The sequence below is a fragment of the Rhinatrema bivittatum genome, chromosome 4 (assembly GCF_901001135.1).
Source record: "Rhinatrema bivittatum chromosome 4, aRhiBiv1.1, whole genome shotgun sequence".
Lineage (NCBI taxonomy): Eukaryota > Metazoa > Chordata > Amphibia > Gymnophiona > Rhinatrematidae > Rhinatrema > Rhinatrema bivittatum.
In genome coordinates this window covers 168214161-168236495 of record NC_042618.1, presented here as the reverse complement: position 1 = coordinate 168236495, position 22335 = coordinate 168214161, and the positions used below count along the sequence as shown (strand labels likewise).

General features: G+C 47.1%; 2 protein-coding genes across 5 annotated transcripts in view; one reads left to right on the top strand and one right to left on the bottom strand.

Annotated features, from left to right (window-relative positions):
* SLC26A11 (solute carrier family 26 member 11) overlaps positions 1 to 17484 on the bottom strand; it is a 47907-nt gene extending 30423 nt beyond the window's left edge. Inside the window, exons 1-9 of one of the 3 annotated variants that reach the window (XM_029599186.1) lie at positions 16938 to 17484; positions 16572 to 16840; positions 16218 to 16410; positions 15010 to 15095; positions 7967 to 8046; positions 6434 to 6576; positions 6019 to 6194; positions 5869 to 5941; positions 4889 to 4939 (exon numbers count right to left, since the gene is read on the bottom strand). In XM_029599186.1, coding sequence (XP_029455046.1) covers positions 4889 to 4939; positions 5869 to 5941; positions 6019 to 6194; positions 6434 to 6576; positions 7967 to 8046; positions 15010 to 15095; positions 16218 to 16410; positions 16572 to 16820 — 1051 coding nt within the window. In that variant the 5' untranslated portion in view covers positions 16821 to 16840; positions 16938 to 17484. The remainder of the gene's footprint in view (positions 1 to 4888; positions 4940 to 5868; positions 5942 to 6018; positions 6195 to 6433; positions 6577 to 7966; positions 8047 to 15009; positions 15096 to 16217; positions 16411 to 16571; positions 16841 to 16937) is intronic. The other 2 variants (XM_029599185.1, XM_029599187.1) reach the window with 2 other exon arrangements.
* SGSH (N-sulfoglucosamine sulfohydrolase) lies at positions 17367 to 22236 on the top strand. 2 transcript variants are annotated; one of them, XM_029599189.1, is made up of 8 exons: positions 17561 to 17686; positions 18737 to 18897; positions 19366 to 19471; positions 19654 to 19804; positions 20030 to 20186; positions 20355 to 20436; positions 20782 to 20985; positions 21369 to 22236. In XM_029599189.1, the coding sequence occupies exons 1-8, from the start codon at positions 17593 to 17595 to the stop codon at positions 21926 to 21928; spliced, it is 1515 nt and encodes a 504-aa protein (XP_029455049.1). In that variant the 5' UTR covers positions 17561 to 17592; the 3' UTR covers positions 21929 to 22236. The 2 variants fall into 2 exon arrangements, with proteins under 2 accessions (XP_029455048.1, XP_029455049.1); XM_029599188.1 differs by lacking the exon at positions 18737 to 18897 and having other exon boundaries at positions 17367 to 17686.
* The last annotated feature ends 99 nt before the right edge of the window (positions 22237 to 22335 follow it).

The following is a 22335-nucleotide window of genomic DNA, read 5'->3' as shown; positions in this document are numbered from 1 at the left end:
AGAGGGAACCAATTTGCTCTTGGCAAAGTTTATTAACCATCCCGGATCCTGCAACAAATGTATCACTCAGACGAAGTGGACTCTGTCCTCAAAAGCTCATGCTTTAATAAACTGGTTAGCCTATAAAGTGCCATTCGACTCCTGTCATTTTTGCTTCACCAGACCAACATGGTTATCCCTTTGATGATTGTTAAAGTTCTGGACTCCTCTTCTGACTTCAGCTGAATCAACCAATTGTCCAATTAAGGATGAACCAACACTGCTGCTACAACCATCATTACCTTGCAAAATGTCCTTGGAGCCATTGCCAATCCAAAGGGAACCCCCCACCAAAAACCGCAAACCTGAGATACTGTTGGTGCGAAAGGTGAATTGGAATGTGGAGATATGCTTCTGTGAGATTCAAGGAGATCAGAAATTCTCTTCCTTTCACTGTCATTATTTCAGAACAAAAAATCTCCATTCATAAATATGGAACCTTCAAGGCCTTGTTTACTCTCCTGAGATCTAGAATGGGCCTAAATGTACCCTCCATTTTTGGAATCACAAAATAAACATATTAATTTTTTCCTTTGAAGATGTTCCAGCAATGATCTTACTGCTCTCTTCTAGAGAGGAATAAGGAGATTCTACGAAGGCTTCCTTTAAAGGATGTGCAAATTCTAAGATGTAACCATCTCTTATCACAGAAAAGACCCACTAGTCCAATGTTATATGGATCCATGCCCATAAAATTGGGAAGAAGCATCCTCCTTTCTGAGGAGAAAGGGAGCAAGTCCCTTGAATCTCACTGGGAACTTTTGGGATCTCCAACACTGAAAGTACCCAGAGACTCCCATTCCCAAATGAAAGGATTACAACCTACCCCTAAGGTGTCCCTTCCAAAAAAAGAGAAGACTTCCCTGACTGGTATCTCCTTGTTTCTCTAAATTCTGGCTAGTCTCCTTTCTGAGATTCCCTGAGTCTATCTTCTGGGAATATAAGAAACGTACTGGCCCCATAATGCTTAACTAGCTTCTCAAGATCATCACCCTAAGCAATTTCCTTTCAGAAAGTAACTTACTCAACACAGTCTTAGAGAATGTATCCGCTGACCAGTGTTGCAACTATAGTAAACAACGAGCAGCCACCGAAGATCCCATACCTCTAGCCGAGGTTTGAATAAGGTCATAAAATGCATCAGCCACATAGGTGACACCAACCTCTAATCTTTCCACTTCTCTCAATGAAAAACCATCAGAATAGTTATCCACGGGAGTTTGCTGTACCCAGTGCAAACATGCCTGGGTTATAAAACAACTGCAAACTGCAGCTTGAAGTGCATGCTCAGATACCTCAAAAGGACTGTAATCCAGAGAATAACCTCACATTTTCTATCCAAGGCATCTTTTAATGCAGCACTTCCTTCTACACAAATAGTTGTTTTCTTCATGATTGCCAAAACCAATTCATCCACCTTGTGGTATTTCAAAAAGGGTCTAGCTCATTGGTTGGCAACAGATAAAGTTTTACCATGACCCTGCCAACAAATAAACCTACTTCTGACAAATCCCATTCAGCTGTCACCAGAGCTTTCACTGTCCTATAGAAAGGAAATGTTCAAACAGGTCTACGAATAGCCTCCAAAATACGGTCCTCTCCCTCAACAGATAGCTCCAGCGGAGTATCCTTAACACCCAACTCAGCCATAGTCTGGAATAAAATGGAGGGAAGTTCATCTCTCCTAAACAATCTGATGATTCGGGGATCCTCGCCATCTTCTAAAGGTTCTTCTTCTGGATTACTGTCCTTTTCCAGAAGCTCTTCTACAAATTCTGCCCCTGAATCCATCAAAAGTCTGTCCATATAATCCTCTGGATCTAACATGGGCTTTTTAGAATCATTGTGACCTAAATTACCCTTTTCCCCCAAAGTCTAATCTATGAACAGACCTCCTCTGAGGAAACCTTTGATTCATGCAAAATGCTTCATTCATCAACACCACAAACTAAGGGGAAAAATGGGTGGAGGAACCCAGAGGCAACCAATCTAAGTCATTTTTGCCTAGAACTTTCACCCCCCCGCCCCGCCTCCTTCCCTGAGGTCTATTTATATTCCCCATAACTGGAAAAAGATTTGGAGGTTCTCCAAAACAATCCCACACTGAGTGCTGACTCCTGAGGCAGCAGATAAAATGGTTGCCACTTCCATTTTTAAGGAAACCTTAACTCCCAAGGGACCCACAAAGACTTTTTTTTACTGCTTCAGGATCCATGAATCCTCCTTTTGATATGGTCTGTGCCAAGGAAAACTCCCCCGCAGTCACAGAAGCTGTAAAAGAATCTCTCTGCAAACAATTTTGGCAGACTCCATCTGTAGCAAAGTTTTAAAGGCGGCTTCAACATAAGGAGCTGAGCTTCCCATGCTACGTGGGAGACAACATGGAGAGAAAAAGCTGCAAAAATAGAAAAAGCTGCAGTGGCACAGTTCTCTTTTTCCACCAGGGATAAACACAAATTAAAATGAAGCAGTGTAATGTGTAATTAGTGAAATAATAAAAATAAAAAACCGTGGCTTGACAAGCATTTATTGGAATTACAGACTATATCCTGTAAGGGAGTTGGGGTATTTGAAGTGTAGCAACAGACAGTCTGGGTAGCAGTTTATTGTGTTTTTTTGTGTAAGGATAGAGCATTGCAAGGGCATAGGCCAAGGCCCAAAGCAAGGGCCACAGCCTAGCCCTGGTTTGATGCTGGGGTCCAAAATCCCACAAAAAATTACTTAACTGATCCGTCAGGTATCCGAAGCATGGCTTGGCCAGGTCCTGACACCTGGGCCTTGGCCAGGGCCCAGGCCCAAGCCTGGCACAGGGGACTGGTCCGGAGGCCGAATCCTGACACCTGAGCCTAGGGCCAATCCTGGGGCTTGGTCCAGAGGCCGGGTCCTGATGCCTGGGCATAGGCCATGGTGTGGGGCCCAGCCCAGGCCCCACACCATGGCAAAGCCTAGACTCTGGGTCCTGACGCCAGGGTCTCAGTCCTGACTCAGGCCCAATGCCGGGGTCTCAGCTCGGAGGCTAGGTCCTGATTCCTGGGCCTCAGCCTGAAGGTTGGGTCCCAAAGCGAGCGCCAGGTGTGGAGGTCAGGTCCCAATGTGAAGACCTCAGCCTCGGCCTAGGGTCAAGCCTGGGCCCGGAGGCCAAGCCTCAGAGGTCCTCTTCTTAGGTCTTCTCTCTTTTTTTCTTCTAATGACACCATCCATAATGCCATACAGCAAAATGGCGCCCTCCACTGAGGAGGATGTGCCGGCATTAATTTCCTCCAGCACGACCCCAGTGGATGGTGTCATTAGAAAAAAGTAAACCTAAGAAGAGGACTTCTGAGGCCTGGGCTCCAGACTCAGACCTGACCTTAGGTTGAAGCCCCAGCCTCCAGGCTGGGCTATGGCATTGGATTTGGGCCCGGGGCCTCACCTAGGCCAAGGCCTAGGGATCAGGACCTGGCCTAGTCAATGCCGTACAGCAAAATGCCACCCTCCACTGAGAAGGATGTGCAGGAGTTAATTTACTTCAGTGCAACCCCAGCAGACAGCATCATTGGAAGAAAAAAAAAAGAGAAGACCTAATAAGAAGACCTCTGAGACCCGAGCTCTGGGCCCGGGCCTGACGCTAGGCAAAGGCCCAAGCATCAGGACAAGGCCTCTGAGTCAAGTCCCAGTGTCAAGTCTGGGTCCAGGAAGGGGCCCCGGCATCAGGATATGGACTCTGGGCTGAGCATCAGGCCTGGGCCAAGGCCCAGGCGTCGGAACCTGGCTTCAGGGTTGGGCCCGGGCTGAGGTCCAGACATCGGGCCTGGGCTCTGGCTGAGGCCTCAGCATCCAGTTTAAGCCTTGGTCACAGTGACCTACTGTGGCTTTGGCCTATGCAAAGCTGAGGATTCGGCCTACGCCTCACCAGTGGATCCCCATCGGACCAGGTCAAGTGGGGCCGCGTGGGATCTTGGCCCCACTTTGATTCATTTCTTTTTAAACAAAAGAAATGAATCAAACATTAAACAAATCGAAGTTCATGAGGGAAAAAAACCCTCCTGAAAACAAACCAAAAAACAAAATGAATATTTTAACCTGGCACATCCCTAATAATTAGCCAGGAAAGAAGGAAAGGAGGGAGCCAGATCCACTGGCAATCAAATTCCCCCTACTCACATGGCTCAAGACAGAAAGGAGCCACCAACGCCTTCTGCTCATCCCTACTCTACTAGGAATACACCCAAAGGACAAAAACGCAAAGGAACAATTTGCCTTCAAAATTTCCAGGCTGCAGGATTCAGCATGTCTACCGTCTCCTGGACAGAGAAATGCTGAAGGGCTGCAGGTTTCACAGTGCCCTACAAGGAGTGATGCCAGCTAATCAGATTCTTCTCTGTCTCCATCTGCTGGCAGGGGTGCTAAACCCATGCATTCTGGACTGGTCTGGGTAGGTGATCAGGAACTGGCATTAGATGGGGTGGCATCCCCTTCCTCATTCACCTGACAGTTCCAGATACAACAGGTCCCATATCCTCAGCACAACACCAAATAATCTCCCCTTCCCATTCAACCAGCAGCTGTAGATCGAGTAACCCACCCAACCTCAGCTCAATGCCAAAGAGCAGCCCCTATTTATCCAGTAATTCCTGTTACATTAACACCTTCCCATGTTCATCACAATGCCACAGAGCAGCCCTCCAGCCCCCATCTCCAGCCCCAGTTCGCCCTCCAGCCTGAGTACAGTTAACTGTCCAGGAGTTTGAAGTGCACAGGCTTCTAATTCTCTGTCCCATGGCCAAAGTAATCTTTCACCATCAATATCCTCTTCTGTCCCTCACCCCCTGCCCCAGTACAGTAATTGACCCCCCAGCACCATACTTACCAATCGCTAACAGCTCCTGATTAGGATCAATTCTATAATTATTCTGAGAGGCTGCACAGAGAGAAAGATTTAACAAAGGAATATGGACCTTCAGCAATCCATGTATATTAAGCACACTCAAATATATCCTATAACATGTTATATATGTTAATATACATTATATACATCAGTATGCAGCAATCCCACACATACATATTTTCTAGCATCCATCAGTCCATGAGCCAGGTACAAAAGGTATTTCACACGTCTTCTTCATAACTGTTTCTCATCACTGTGACAAGACAGAGAAGAGAAAGAGAGACACCTCTATTAATAAATAAATCTACCTAGACAGAGACTGGGGTGCTGAATTTATAAACGAACACTGTCATTAGATAATTTATAAAACTTGTAATTTTGTGAATATTTTTAGATAAGCCTGTGTTTTAGAAGATTTAAGGTTTGCTTATTCCCAAGTAGCTGATGCCTTGGTCTCAGAGACAGCTCTTTTTATAGAACCCCATTGCTGGTGGTGAACCCCAGCAAGACTGGCCTCAGAAAGTCTGAACTCATTAGAGCTTAGAAGCCAAGCAGGATCAGGCCTAGCTAGTCCCAGGGTGGTCCCAGAAAACAACATGGAAGCCAATCCAACATAGCAGCAATGCAACCAAAACAAAATTAGATCGGTGTCAGGAAATACTTTAATCAAAGGTAAATACCAGGGCCCCACTTGGGCCGAGTTTCACCCATACAACGTGGGCTGCTTCAGGGGCTATATATATATAGCCCCTGAAGAGCAACGCTGAGACAGAAGATGACCATTCAAATAATGTTAATTCCTTCACAGTAACTAGTAGTGCAGCTACAGACATCAGCGTAGGCACAATAGCTCAAAGCTACCGTATTTCTCCACCGTGGTCGGAGGCGCCGACTTGTGCATTTGTGCTGTTTTCGTACTGTAAATTTAAACATTGGAAATAAGAAATTATTGGGGACTTTACCAAAGGCCTTGGCAATGGCGATACTCTCCAGGAGCCCCATGAAGGGGATGACAGCGAGTCCAGGCCCCATAGCCTGCAGAAAAAGAATAAACTGTATGAGACAGCAGAACCAACACTACCCAGCCAAACTCACCCCTCCCCCTTATTCACCTGCACCATCTCCACGAAGGACACAGTACCATTTAGGGAGGGCTTGGAAAAGGGGGGTGGCTGAAAAGGGGGGAGTCCCTCTGCTGTCTTTCCAGTTAATATGAATGGCTGGGACCCCATCACCTGGAAAGAATATGCGACGAGGCCAGCACCAATCACCAGCAGAGCATTACGGGCTGAGAGCAGAGGAGAAAAACAAAATATAAGCATCATCTTTCTGAAGTAAGACCAAAAGTCATTTCTATATTGGCTTTTAAGTATTATAATATTAATAGCAATTCATGTTTTACATATTTATAATGCTCATAAAGAGAGCTTCCTTACCCAATGACATCACATAAAAAAGGAAGTGATGTCATACTGTACCATGCACACATGGGTGGAGTTAAACAGGGACCCATTTTCCCCTTCACACCTGTTGCTGTGACCCAGACAGTCAGGTGACAGACCCTGAGCCAAAGTGGCATCTCCCGGTGTATCCTGGGAACATGATCTTTCATCCAATTCAGCACCAAGAGTATTCCAATGCTCAGCACCCCAAGGGTAGCATCCCCAATTCTGCAGGCACAAAAATAACAGCAGGTCACTGGGGAAGGCCCTCTGCATATTGCTTGTTAGCACAATGAGGTCCATATTAAAAAAAGCATTTAGCCGGCTAACTCAGAATTTAGCTGGCTAAATGAATATTTGAACAGGTACACAAAACTCGTGCAAAACCTCTGTCTAATATATAAATTGTACTCCCATATCAGAGGAAAACTCAGCAATTATTAAATGCCACACAAATTTTTATTCAATATACAAACAATTTTTTACATTTATTTGTTCACACTAGATGAGTATGAGTGAGTGAGTGAGTATGAGATGAGTATGAGTGACAAATGATCATGTATAACATGCATTTGTTAAAATTTTATCAATTGTAGATGCACAAATGGTCCACATATAGTGTGAACAAATAAATGTAAAAAATTGTTTGTATATTGAATAAAAATTTGTGTGGCATTTAATAATTGCCGAGTTTTCCTCTGGTATGGGAGTACAATTTAAATGAATATTTGGGCACTTATCCAGCTAAATTCTAGCTGGCTAATAAGTCAGGGAGCTAGAATTTAGCCAGATAAGTTAGGGGCATTCCGGGGGTATAACTGGGAGGAGTTGAGTTAACTAGCTAAGTTAACCAGGTAACTCCGATATCGTTAGCCGGATGACTTCATCGGCTAAGTCTGATTGGGCCAAAGAGCTGTCCTAAAGTAAGCTGGCTATAGTTAGCCAATTAACTTTAAGATAGCCGGCTATATTCAATAGCATGGCTGCCCTATTGAATATACCTCCAAAGTTAGCCAGATAAGTTCATCCGGCTAACTTTGCTATCCAGACTGTGTCTGAATATGGACCTTATTGTTATTACCAGCTGGGCTCAAGAAACAGGAGGCCTGACTGTACCTCAGAAGAGCCCAAGTCTGAGCCAAGTGAGATTTTTTCCAGATAGCAACTGGCTAGGTAGCAGAATAGATGGCAGCATGAGAGGTGGAATAAATATGTAGAGGAAGGAGCATCCCTGACAGAGGGAATGGATAGCAGGATCTTCAGTTAGATGTGTGTCATTTTAGCACCTTTCAACATGAATTAATCTGTCCATTATTCTGTTTAGAGGCATGATAAATTTCCTCAGAGTGATCTGATCGAGATCAAATTTGGGGTGAATGCCAACTACGAGCCTGGAAAGTTCCCTATTGACAATGAACTGAACTTTATGAGGTCGAGGTCGTTTTCAACAGGCCACGTTAAAAGTGCTGGAAGATTCCTGCATGTGTACTGGGAATCATTTTCACTTCTTTCCTTGTTACTCAAATCAAATTTACTCTTTGCAAGGATGAGGCATAACAAGATCCATCCCCTCTCCAGAAACAAGACCAAGACAAAGGAAGGGAATGGAAGGTCGCACCTGGTCTCACCGATCCTTCGGAAAGTGTGGTACACCTGCAGGATGAACTGCTGAGGGATATTGTGCAGCCCCAGGAGGTTCTGTTCAAACAAACACAATTAAATATTACAACCTGATCTGCACCTACTGCCATGGGCCCTGTGCGCTGCAACGTACGCAGACCACTGCAGGCCAACCTTTTTCATGGGTCAGATCAATTACACGCAGAGCCACATCAGGATCTCTAGGAGTGATTTTGGCCTAGTGGTTAGGACTAAGCAGTGCAGGGCAGAGGAATGTACCATCTTTATTCCTGGGGGAATTCTGCGCACAAAATCTTAAATTTCTGCAAAACTTTACACTGGTCAAAATAAAGACTGTCATGTAAATTGTGTTACGTAATTAAATTTTAAATGAATACAGAAAAAAAGTTATTATTTATAGATGCAGAATTTTAAATATTTTGAGCAGAATTTCCCTAGAAATTCACTGTAAGAGTGTCCCTTCGACTTGCTCTCCCCTACTCCCTTGGTCACTTTGCCCTCTCAGGCGCCAATTCCTCCACCTGCCAGTATCTCTCCCCTCCACCTCTACGCTCAACCCCTTCCACTCTATTGCCAGTCCCATTCTCAGTACTGCCCCTCACACAGGCTCCCTCTGTCGCTCCCTCTCTCACACGCACTCTCCCTCTCTTAGTGCACATACATACACCCTCATTATGGCTCCCTCACATCCCCTCATACAGCAACTCTCTCTCTTGCATACACACCAACACAAGCTCCCTTTCTCTTTCACTCATACATCCCTCACACAGGCTACTTATGTCTCTCTCTCATGCAGCCCTTCACATAGGCTCTGTCTCCCACATACACAATCCCTTCACACAGGCTAGCACCCTCACATACACACGAGCTCCCAATCTCTCACACACATACACACTCCTTCACAATCTCCTCATATAGGCTCCCTCTCTCTGAAACCCACCCTCAAGCATCCCCTCTTACCTCCCATGCTCTCTCACCTTCCCCTCCCCACATCCCCTCCCCTCATATAGGCTCCCTCTCTCTGAAACCCACTCCAGCACCCCCCACTCCCTCTCACCTCCCATGCTCTCACACCCTCCTGCTCTCTCACCCTCCCCCACACCCTCCCCTCATATAGGATCCCTCTCTAAAACCCACACTCAAGCATCCCCCCTCCCGCTCTCCTACCTCCCATGTTCTCTCTCTCTCACCCTCCCCTCCCCTCTCTCACACCCATTCTCCTTCACCGGGGCCTTTATCTTTGTCGCGAGAGGAGCACACTCCGTTCGCGGCACACAGGGGCCTTCCATCTTTGCCGCGAATGGCGCGCTTCCCGCGGCACACGTGGGCCTTCGTCTTCGCACGCTCCACTCGCAGCATGCCGGGGTCTCCTTTGCTATTTTCTGTGCAGATTTTGGCAATTCTGCACAGAAAATGGCAATTCTGCACAGGGGGGGAATTCTGCGCAAATTCTGCGCTCTGCAGTAGCGTAGAATTCCCCCAGGACTAAAGTACCAAATGATGCACTCCGAGACCACGAAAATGTGTCAGAAAGATACAGAAATTGTTTCAACTGTACTGGATACCAACTGGCCTAATTTAAAAACTTCTAAGCACATCTAGACATGTTGCCTGTGCATGTAATACCTTATGAACTCCAGAAGGAAGCTTTCTTTGGCACAATGCAAGTATTAAGAAAAGCACTAGCAGTACATTTGAGAGACTGAGATCAGACTCAACAGACCCTGGCTTACAAGTAAAGTTCATTCCTGTTGAGGTATGCACAAAATTAACCCTTTAGAGACACTGCTCAGAGTTAAAAAAAACCAAAATAGACATTCTGAAAAGGAGAAAACCACAAGAACAGCATTGCTAATAGAAGTGTCAGTACCAAGTGTCGATTCCCTATATAACCCGACCATCCTGTCAGGTTACCAGTAAGCCCTGGTACATGTCATGGTAGTGCAGTTAGTGAGGGGATAATTAGGGGAGGATCCATGCATATGCAGACCCCCTCCCCTTGAGTGTGCTGGAATGGACATCCCACTTCAGAGGTTTTATAAGCAGGGCTCTGGGGGCAACATAAGTCTGCAATTCAGGAGGAGGGCAGGAGATTTTACCTAGGTTGATTTGGGGCTCTAGCCCTCCTGGCTGGCAGCCTGCGAGCAAGGTCGGGGATTTCGTTGCCTGTTCACTCCCTGGTGGGTAAGGGTTTCCTCACGGGAAGTTTTTTGAATTTTGGACTTTTACGTGGCAGGAGCCTTGCCGTACACCTGGGCCTTTCCTGGATTCAGGAAGAAGGAACCCTGTGTTTGGGAAGACCTGCCCTCTGAGGTGGTGACCCATTGCAAAGAGCAACCTTGGTGATATTTCCTTTTTGAGGCACCAGACGAGATTGTTTTGTGAAGATCTGAGAGGAAGTGTTTTTCTGCCCCTCTTCCTAACCATCTAAGGACTTGTGAAGATACCTACCCTACCAGGGATCCCCGTTTGTATTAAAAGGAAGAGATCTACTAACCGTGAGTAAAGAGACTTTTGAAAATCAATGAGAACACCCATCAGGAGTCTTCACCCCCTGGAGAGAGAGAGAGGGTTAAAACTCTCTGTGCATGGACAGGAATTTGGCCATCTTTGGCAGGGGTTACCCTGCCCACTGGAACCACCAATTTACCTAATACAGGAGGGTGGATGGATCCCTTGCCAGTTTAAAAGATTCCCACACTGATACAGGATAAAGACTGTAACCGAAGAAAGAAAGTCTGTGGTGCTGGAGTCGTTATTTGCTGTGCCATTATTCGCCTAACTTCTGAACAGTAAATATTTTTATTTTGGACACTAACTCAGCGGGTCCTGCTTGTTTTTTTGGCACATAGCACACAGTGAGGAGATTACCCCCTCCCCCAGGGAAATTTCAGTAAGGAGGAAGTCACCGCTGCACTAGGCCCTGAAAGTTAACCTTTGCCCCCCCCAACAAAAAAGATCCACGCCCTGGGGAAAGGAGCACAAAGAAGAGCTAGCCAGGGTCCCTGCCCCAAAGAGTTTATACATTCTTGTATGGCCCCCACCCATGCAGGACAGGCACACCAGGGCGGGGTTACACATACCACTATGGAAAGAGAGAAGATCCTCAAGTACAAAAAGAGATTCAAACAGAAACCAGGGAAATGTGGCAGAAGGATGCAGAAATAGTCCCAATCCTATTGGTTTCCACCAGTCTGATTAAAAAGAACTTCCAAGCGCTCCTTGATAGGTTGCATCATGTGAGCTCCAGAAACAAGCTCTCTTTGGCTCAGTGCAAGCATTAAGAAGAGCACTAGCAGTAAATTTGAGAGACTGAGTTCATACTCTATATATCCTGGCTTATAAAGGAGGTGTGATGGGGGGTTTCTCTAATTGCTGGCCACATATAGCCAACCTCAGTTGGTAAAAGAAAGGTTGCAGAGAAGGAAGAAGTCTATGACACCTGCTGCAAATGCTGTTATGATTAGAGAGCCCTCTCTAGATCTCTCTGGGAACTATGGTTATTATTAGGGATGTGCATTCGTCCTGGTTCGGGGACGCCAAAACCCGAATTAACTTTTCCTGAAATTTCGGGAAAAATTCGTTTTCAGGTTAGTGCGCACTAACGGGATTAGTGTGCACTGACCCGAAATTCGGGTTCCCCCCTTCCCCCCCCGAATTTCAAAGGCCCGAACTGTGGGAAATACGATATTTCCAGCGGTGGGCCGAAAACGAAGCACATCCCTAGTTATTATTGCTTCTAAGGCCTGTGCAGATGTTTATACTCAAAAAGGCTTATGCGCTGAACCAATGAGAACTGTTAGTCAAAGTCAGACAAGAAACTGGGAGTAATAGGGCACGGAAAGTTTCAAACACCAAATAGTACCAAGGTTTGAGAAGCAAATGTGTTGAACTTTGTTTGATAGGAGCGGGACTCACTCCTGCTTCAAGCAGTGTCAGAAAGGTCCTATAAAAATGAGCAAAGCTGTTAGGATCTCAGCATCATTGTTATCGGTATATAAAAGCTTTTAAATAAATAAATAAAATACATTGTCAGACTTCTGGAGCAGAAACTGCAGGCGGATTCCTTGGATCCATTTCAACTTTCATTAGGAACGTAAGATTTGCTATCTTTATATGTATCTTTTAATACTTTTCTAGTCGCTATTATTATTTGCTTGCAATCAACTCTCTAGTGCTTGCTGTTCTTTTGTGTTATTATCCTTTTGCTTAGCAAGCGCTCAAATAAACGTACCGTCAGATACCTGGATCCTGGTAAACTGAGTCAGTGTGTATGTGCATGTTTCAGCAAGGGGATCTGGAGAGGAAAGGACTGGAAATTTTAGGATCATGCCTCAAGCCCCAGGTATTATGCACGGGAAATTCTTAAAGGGATAGGGGAATTCATCCAATGCACCCCAGGGAGTCGTGTATTCCATCCACAGGAAGAAAGGGCCATGGGTCCACAAGACATTTTGGACTTGATTTGTTGTTGCGATTATGGATGTGACGAGATGCAAATGTACACAGAGTATAGGTACAGCCAATGTGCAACAACTTTTTTCTCATTTGGTACATGCTGCCAGGTCAACCATTGCGTTTAATTGGAAATCTACACCATGTTTGGAATATTGAAAGACCATGCTAGAGGAAATTGTGTCTAAGGAAAAGATCACCTACCTGCTTAGGAAGAACGTGAAAATATCTGAACAGATTTGGGGACCATATTGGTCATGGTGAAGGTTTACTGAGTGCTGTTAATTTTTATTAGTTTGGGGGAGACTGTCTCTGCCCATTTATTCATCTCACTTTGGCTTTTGTTGGTGTTACTCTGTTCTTACGTTGATCTGAGTATTGCAACTTTATATGGTATGCTTACCTGTGTGTTTTATTTTGTGCCTTTAAAATAAAACGTTACAAAAACATTTAAAAAAGAAAAGATAAAAATGTACTTAATTTCAGATGACGATAGTAAATGATGGCAGACAAAGACCAAAACGCCCCATTCAGTCTGTGATATGTAGTAACACGTGTGGCCAGCCTGTTTATTGGCACCAGGAAGTTACCAGGACATAGAATTTGACTATGCACTCACAGAAAGAGAGACTGACACCATGCCTTGGACCTTAGAGGTATAGCCTTCCCCATTTTGGAAAACGCCACACCAGGGGTTGGTGGGATTGTGCACGCCCTGGGACTTAGCGTGCCCCCTAGAAGAGAGGCCCCACACACACACACACACCCCTCTGATGCCCTCAAAATCTGTGACATCCTGAAGTGCTGAAAACCAAAGACAAAGTGCAGGGAAAGACTCGCATCAAAGGGTAGGGAAGTGCAGACTCAGAAGCAACATCAGAAAATATTTCTTCACAGAAAGGGTGCTGGGTGTATGCAGCAGCCTCCCAAAGCAGATGATGGAAACAAAACCGATATCTGAATTCAAGAAAGCCTGGCAGAGGCACAGCATCCCTGGTTGCAAACAAGTTTTGGGATAGCCAGAGAGATCTACTGCAGTCTGTGGCAATATTCATTCCACCCAATATTCATTCACTGTGAATGAATATTGGGTGGCCTGGATGGGTCTCCCCTGCCTTTATCTGCCGACAGATTCCGTTTCTATGTGCCGATCTGTTATTTGTTCACTGTCCGCCCTGCTCGTCGCAGTTTATGTTCTTGCTGGAAGGCCACTGATGGAGCTGCATCCCAGGGATCTTTCATTAAGTCTCACGAACCTACAGAGCAGATGAGGGGGAGGGCCAAGCATAGTAGGAACGAGCCAGACCGTATTCTCATCCTCACAGAAAACAGTCACGAGCAGGCTCGGAGGCCGTGGCAACAAAAAAAAAAATCTGCTCTTATCATGTGAGGTTTCACACTGACCACAGAAAGATAAGCAGGAGATGCACAGCCCAGCTACAGAGAAAGAGGAAGGAGAGCAGTGGCCAAGTCAGCTGCCTCTAACAGCCACATTGGCTTGGCTTTTGTACTTTTCTTGTGCAGATACTCTGAGTTGCAAAATAACAATGTGCGAGTACAAGGTAATGATAGACTTCCCAAACTGTTACAAAATCAGAGAAGGCAGCAGAAATCACAGAAAGCGACTAAAGTTACAGAGACTGAAGCAGGAACCATAACAGACCATGAGAGAAAACTATGCAAATCATCAAACCTTGGGGAGAATCTCTGGAAACGGTGACATTTCCTGCGCCGAGCTTCCCGGGCTCCCTGTGCACTGCTTTAAGGTTCAGATTTAAGGACCTGTCTGCTCACTCTCCACAGCCTCGACACCCCCCCCCCCCCCCCCAATACACACTGTCACATGCTGAAATCTATGCACAAGCTGCAAGGTAGCACATGGTGTTTGTGCGACTTGTGTGCAGTGCCGGATTTAGGCAGAGGGAACATAGGCTCATGCCTAGGGCACCGAGTTCTGAAGGCACCCAAAAGCTGCGACTGCCCCCCCGCTCTCTGATATCCAAAGGAAAATACTCCTACACTTAGTCCTTTGCCTATGGGCAAGTGTAATTTTAAATCCAGCCCCGTTTATGTGTAACCAGTCCCCGCTCTCCACGGAAGACTGCACACATTTCAAGGCCATCCGGATGGGAGAAAGCTGGAGATTTCCACCCCCAAAGGGATGAACTTCACTGCCAGACATTGCTCGGGACAATAATCTTTATGCTGACTACTCTGAGCAGGAATCTCTGCTGCTCTTGGAAACATTGTACACTCTCAGCAGCAAAGCAGTAATATCAGAAATAGGGGACAGTGGGGCCTCTGTGAGTGCTCGGCCGCTGCTGGCTGAAAACCGAAGCCCCCAGCAGCAGGAGAGACCAGAAGACAGCTTGTGAATAACAGGGAAGGGGGGGGGGGGGTCTGAACAGTGGGGAACTTGGACCTGTCTCACTACACAGTAAATCAGTTTGAGTATGAAGAATAACTTTGACTTGTCAGGAGTGGAGGGAGTAACCTTTTTACCAGCTTAGTATCAACTTTATGTAAACTGAACATGACATCCCCCCTTTCACCGCCCAGATGTACCTTGATCTGACTGAATCCGATGGTCAGTGAAGCAGCCAAGGTGAATCCTTTAATCACAGGGTAGGAAATAAACTCCAGCAGGAATCCTGCACAGGAAAAGTCCTGATTAGGTTCAACATCTCGGCACAGTCTCAGAGAGCAGCAAATGCCTCCATGTCTCAGTATACAAACTAGCAGCAGCAGTGTTTATAACACATGGGGGTAAGGGAGCTGTGACTCCAGCATTACTCCTTTAAAAAAAATGTGGAAAATGTCTTTCCCCCATCACCCCCACCACACACACAGTAAAGAAAGCAACCTAGAAAAACCCCACTGAGAATTCAGGAGGATCTAATTTGGAAAGCATCCCATTAGGAGTAGTTATTTGGCATCAGCAGGCCACAGAAGGAGAATCCAAAGAGGTACTGACCCTGCCTGCCCAATACTGAGACCCAAATCAGGTCCTGAGGGTGCAGACAGAAATGGGAAGCAAGTTCAGGAGCCCTGGATGCAAAGAAGAAAGCCAGAGATCAGCTGGGATCTGCGGCACTGAACTAGGAGTGAAAAAGGGCAGAATACGGGCCTTACCCAGTTCCATGATTATCTGGGCTATATGCCTCTCGCAGGTGGGAGAGAAAGCTCCCCATCCTCTATGCGGGGTAATTTTATAACAGCCTGCCTAAATCACACTGCAAATGCACACATAAAATTACACCAATTAGTCCTCACCAAAAATTATCACACCAAATTTACTTGCACGCAATTACACCTGCTATTACGTGCACAGAAAGCTTTCGGGGAAAATTTACATGCATATTTTTGCATGTAAATCACCCCCTGCCCCAAGGGAATGCCTTTAATTCAATCCTGGGAAACTTACCTGTAAAGACATAGCACGTGTGTAAGTTTATTAGCACATAGGCAGGCAATTTTGTAAAAGGCCCTTTAACTGTCTTACCCATGGATGTGCCTTTGAAAATGACCCTCCCTGTGTACACACACTCACCCCCCCCAACCCCCCACTTGCATGCATGTTATACACACATGGAAAACAGGACTAAGGACTGCGTCAGATCAGCTCATAGGATTTTGTGTTTGTTGCCCTCCCTCATGTACAGAATGGATGAGACCCTTTCATTCATCAGGCACTAGGAATGCCCCATCCACATCAAAGTCCAGAGGTCCTCAGACAGTTTTACTCAGATTTCAATGTATCATACAGGCCTTACCGAGGCACAGAACACCCATAGCCAGCTGAATACAGCCTGACAGAAAAGTCATCAGGACGGCAAACGCGGGATCCCCAAACGTGTAGAAAGAGACCAAGAGCGACATAATAGCTGTGGGCCCAAGTGTCACGTCCTTGGATGTCCCCATCAGGCAGTAGATGAAGCAGCCCATAAAGGAGGAATAGAGACCATACTGTTCAGGAAGAGAAGCAACTCATTAAACAAAGTATGCCTGGACCAGAAAGTGCCATTATGTATGACAGTAACAACAACAAAACAGCTGTTAGCCTTCAACGCTCTATATCAAGGTTTCCCCCCTTACTGTACCCCACTGTTAGGTTATATGTTGCTCACCTGGACAGGTAGCCCAGCCACTTCAGCATAAGCCAAGGCTTGCGGCACCACAGTCAGTCCAACAGTCAGCCCAGCAATGAGGTCAAATTTCAGATAGTGCCAGGAGTATTGGGGAAGCCACCATAAGACTGGTAATCTCTTTTGCAGAGTCTGGTAAGAGCAACATTGCCGCAAGCCCAAGGCTCTCCGTCCTAAGGTGGCCATGATTCGCAGCACTCCGCTCCGAGGCTGCCCGTGCAATGTCCACATAAATCTACACTTGCCAGAAACTGATTCAAGAAAGGGCAGATGATTAGAAAACTATTCTGCAGGACCTGTGGGTGGACGAAGTTAAGTACTTCTCAAAATAAAAAAAAAAAGTCTTACTGTTGCAAGTCGAGCTCCCAAAGTACAGATGGTGAGTATGGCAGGGTAAGGTCACCCCTCTGCAATGTGTGTGCTCACCAGGTGCCACCTTTCAACAGTTCTAAAGAACTGAACCAAACTACTCACTGGCATCATGGTGAAGGCTGGGAGAGCGCTTAATCCACAGGCTCATGGCATGTTGGAAGCTTGCTCCTTGGGATCACGCTTGGTCCTTAAGATCATGGTGTGTGGGGTGAACGCTGCTCTGTAGTGGTTTCTCAAAGCCTTATGCTGGAATGAGAGGGCAGCTATTGTCACCCAGGGGCATAAGGCTTCAGTTCATCTTCTGATCTAGTGGGAAAAAAAATAATACAAAGTGGAGCAATGTGTGGACACTTTCTCTCTCCTGTAACAATTCTTCCAAATCCACAACAATAAAACGTCCCTAAAATTGTTCCAGCATGGGTCTCCCGGATCTTTTCCGCCGGCACTACCCAAAGGTAAACAGCAGCAACTCCCTCTTCCTCTTTCCCGGAACTTCTCCCTTGACTCTGCTGCTTGCTGACACGCCGGCTTTGTTCGGCTCATGTGATCGGCAGCGGGAGGCGCAAGTCACGGGGCCAGGAGACTCCCCAAACCCGGAAAACGGAGCGCGAGCAGCGCGGGGTCCGGCGACATGGCGGCCGGTGTCCGGGCCTGGGGCTCCCTGCTCCTCCTGCTCGCCGGCATCGGCGTTGCCCGCGCCCGCAGGAACGTGCTGCTGCTCGTCGGTGAGGAGCCGCGGCCCCTCTTAGACCGAGGCAAAGAAGTGAAATGTGCAGGCATTTCCATAATCACTGAATACTGAATGCAGCGAGCAGAGTCACTTTGCACGACCCGAGGCGGTGTAGCGCCCCCCCCCCCCAGCTCGCACTCCCGCCAAACCGGAGGTCCCCAGCTCGCACTCCCGCCAAACCGGAGGCCCCCAGCTCGCACTCCCGCCAAACCGGAAATAGCGGCCCTTCGTCTAGGGAGAAACTGCTCCGGGAGCTTGGGCTAGGAGGTTCTGGGTGCTCGTGTTCCGTGATAGGGAGGTTTCTGGTGGACTGGGAGGTGTAGGAGGGATCGGGTTTTGTGATGTGGAGGTGCTTGGACTCGGTGGTGTGAGAAGATCTGGGTGTCTTGGGGGGTTCACGCTCAGTGATGTGAGCTTGGTGGTGTGGGAGGTGCTGGATTCCACGATATGGAGGAGGGTTCTGGGTGCTTGGGTTTGCTGGTCAGGGAAATCCTGAGAGGATCAGTCTTGGTGATCTGGGTGTTTCGATTCTGTGATACGGAAAGTTCTGCATGCATGGGTTTCAATGTCCATGAGATGTGGGGGATCAAGCTTGGTTACAGTGAAAGTCCTGGAGGATTGGGCTCAGTGGTCTGAAGGGTTTCTGGGTGCTTGGGTTCCATGATAAGGAAGCGGAACTTCTCTATTTGCTTACGTTTTGTGGTCCAGGATGTCTTTGGGTATTAGGCTTGGTGATGTGGGAATGTTCTGGGTTTAGGCTTATTGGTCCGAGAGGATCTATGTTTTCAGATTAGGTGCTGCTGCAAAGTCAGTTCATTTGGTCTTTATGATCTGAATCCAGCTCTGGCTCGCCACACATACACAACCTATATTGTGTGAAATGGGTAATTCAAGTTTCCAACAGCTTTGCACCCTCCCCAGTCAAACTGCTCTCTCAGTCAGAGGGAAGGGGGAAATACAAGGAGAGCTGAGAGAGGAGCAAGGTGAGACTGTCCCTGGCCAAGGAGTGACTGTAGCCATATGTGTGTGGTCCCTATCTTGACAGCTGACGATGCTGGCTTTGAGAGCCAGGTGTACAATAACACTGCTATCAAGACTCCCAACCTGGAAGCCCTGGCCAAGCGCAGCGTGCTCTTCCAGAACGCCTTCACATCTGTCAGCAGCTGCTCCCCCAGCAGGGCTGCCATCCTAAGTGGTCTGCCACAGGTAGGGATTGAGGGAACAAGGTAAAACCCAGGAAGAATCCTGGATCAGCACAGAAGGGCTGGGAGCTAAGGAGAGGCTTATAGCTAGAGGCAGTTCAGGAGACTCGTATCACCATTGTGCTTTAATGGGGGATAGTGTATCTCCAGCGGATAAACTACAAAGTCAAAGGGAATGGGATAAATTCTCGGAAGAGCAGCTAAACACTGCTGTTATCCAGAACATATTACACTACAAATTATTAAATATGAGCTTAAAACTTATCTAGAACTTTCTGCAAATAAAGGGATGTGGTGGAGATTTCACACTGAGCAGAATCATATACCTAAGTAGGTGGATAATGTCATTGCAGAGCAACTATCAGGCAATAAATCTGGGTGAGAGGGCCTGTAACGAAAACCATGTTTTGGGGGTGGTCTCCGAGAGTCTTGGTAAATCTGTTCCTGATGCTCCATGTTTGTGTTCCCTCAGCACCAGAATGGTATGTACGGGCTGCATCAGGATGTCCATCACTTTGAGTCCTTTGATCAGGTGCGGAGTTTGCCTCTGCTGCTGAGCCAGGCGGGGATCCGCACAGGTAAGGACCTCGGAGCCCTCCCGTACTGTTCCTTTGTGATGTGCTACCAATTTGGTATCAAAAGGATCTTGGCGGCTTGGCTCTGCCCCCCTGAGATACCCCCTTGTTATTCCCCGATCCCTTGGGAGTCACCTCAGCACATGGCTGTTCCTCTGTCCTCAGCTGCTGTCCTGTCCTTGCAGGAATTATTGGCAAGAAGCACGTAGGGCCCGAGGTTGTGTATCCCTTTGACTTTGCCTATACAGAAGAAAACAACTCTGTCCTGCAAGTGGGACGCAATATCACCCGTATCAAGCTTCTGGTGCGCAAATTCCTACAGAGTCTGCAAGACAGGTGAGGCCCTAAGAGCCTAGAGAAAGGAGGTGGAGGAGAGGAGTAAAGAAGTGGGGAGTGGGGAGAGAGAACTGGGAGAAGGTGCCAGTGCAAGCCTGGCGGACAGGTGAAGCCCGGCACTCTGAGTTACCCAGAGAAGGCACTCCCATGCCCTGCCCTTCAGACACTTAGGGCTCCCAGGCTGAGCTCAGACTCCACAATCCAGATGTTTTTTGCTCTCCTCAGGCCTTTCTTCCTTTACGTTGCCTTCCATGATCCCCACCGCTGTGGCCATTCCCAGCCCCAGTATGGAGTATTCTGTGAGAAGTTTGGGAACGGGGAGAGTGGGATGGGTCACATCCCAGACTGGAAGCCCCTGTACTACTCACCGGAGGAAGTCAAGGTAGGACACACAGGTGTTTTTGGAGCTGAATGACTTTTCACTTGGCTACACAGGGCAGTGATTGGGTGGGGTGACACTAGGGGAGGGTCCCTGGCGCTCTCGCTGCTTGTCACCTCCACCCCTCCACCTGGGATCCTGCTTTCATTTACTCTGTCTCTGATTCCACAGGTGCCTCATTTCATTCCAGACACTCCAGCAGCCCGGGCTGACATTGCCGCTCAGTACACCACTATCAGCCGACTTGACCAAGGTAATTCCCCCTTTTCTAATCTTTACCTGAGAGAAGGTGGACAGGGGAAGGAAGAAGGTGAGTTAGGTTTTCCTGCAGCTCCTGTGTGAGGAAGAAGGTTGGGTGCTCTGTGACTCTCCCCCCCGTTCCATGTACTTTTTGGATATATCAGAGTTGGTTTCTCTTCACCTGCTTTTGCCCCACCGGGGATGTGTAAAGGGCTCTGCTCTATTGCATGATACATATTTTAGTAAACAAACAAATTATGGCAGGAGTCCCTGAAAGCCTCTTCTAGTACATCACTGCCCTTGCTCGGGTATTCAGTGTTAGAAACTTCAAAAGAATCCTTGCTGTCTCCGCCTGCAGGTATCGGCCTAGTCTTGGCGGAACTGCACAGTGCTGGACTTGGGAATGACACGTTGGTGATTTACAGCTCAGACAATGGCATTCCATTCACCAACGGTAGAACCAACCTGTACAGGTCTGGCATGGCAGAACCTATGCTGATGTCATCTCCACAGCACCAGCAGCGGTGGGGGCAACTCAGCCAGACTTTCGCCAGCCTCCTGGGTAAGACTCTTCTCTATTTCACAGCATGGTTGCCCTGAACACTTGGTATGACTAGTGTTTATTGACAGATACAGCCCCCAGTGTGACCGTGGAAGCCACACTGCGCGATGTGCAACTGGTCTGCAACTAGTTAAAATTACATAACTTTTCCGTGGTCATTTATTGATGAAATAAAATGGCTCATGAAACTTGGGCTGTGTTTTTTTTTTTTCTAACTTGACACCATCCAAAATGTTGCACTTTTTAAGCTTGTCTTCATCAGGCAGCTCCCAGCAGAATTGCGTGCAGAGCTCTGCCAATTACCCACCCCTGGTTCCAGGTTCATGTCCTCCTTTTCTTCCCTCCCATAGGATGAACTCATACATCTCTCCTCTTCATTCCAGATATCACACCAACCATTTTGGACTGGTTCTCCATCTCATATCCAAGCTATAGTATCTTTAGCGGCAAAACAGTCAAGCTGACGGGAAGGTCCCTCCTACCAATCCTGATTTCGGAGCAGCCGTGGACCACCGTGTTCAGTAGCCAAAGCCACCATGAGGTCACCATGTACTACCCCATGAGGTCCATTCAGCAGCAGCATTTCCACCTCATTCACAACCTCAACTTCAAAATGCCTTTCCCCATTGACCAGGACTTTTACATCTCTCCCACCTTCCAGGACCTGCTCAATCGCACCAAAACAGGGCAGCCCACCCACTGGTTCAAAACCCTGCACCAGTATTATTACAGGGACCGCTGGGAGCTGTTTGATCAGAGCAGAGATCCCGCCGAGACCCTGAATCTGGTTTCTGACCCCAAATACAGCCAGATCTTTCAGCAACTGAAGAATCAGCTGCTGACATGGCAGTGGGACACGTCTGATCCCTGGATCTGTGCACCGGATGGCATCTTAGAGGAAAAATTGAGTCCTCAATGCTGGCCACTTTACAATGAGGTGTAGAGAAGCAGCTGAGTGCTTCTGGCTGTGGCCGGGCCTGCTCTCCAGGGACATGATGTTGGGTTTATGGGCCTAGGTCTTGGTAAGTGACCAACATTATAAGGATAAAAAATGTGGTATGTATAAGTTGTTTGGATTGCCTATGGAACCTTGGGTTGGAAGTGTGTTTATTTTTATTTTATGTATTGTATTTTTATATAGTTTATTCACATTTTTTTTTGTTTTTTTTAAATCAAAGACCGTGTAAGTTCTTAATAATACTAAATAAATTCATAAACAGGCAGGGTGAGAGGTCTCTGCAATTACCCATGCTGAACTGCTTCCTTCCCTATCTTTTACTGACCCCAGGAAAAGGATGGTTTTGACACGGGCACATCCCATTAATACATTCTAAAGCTTTCTTAGCACCA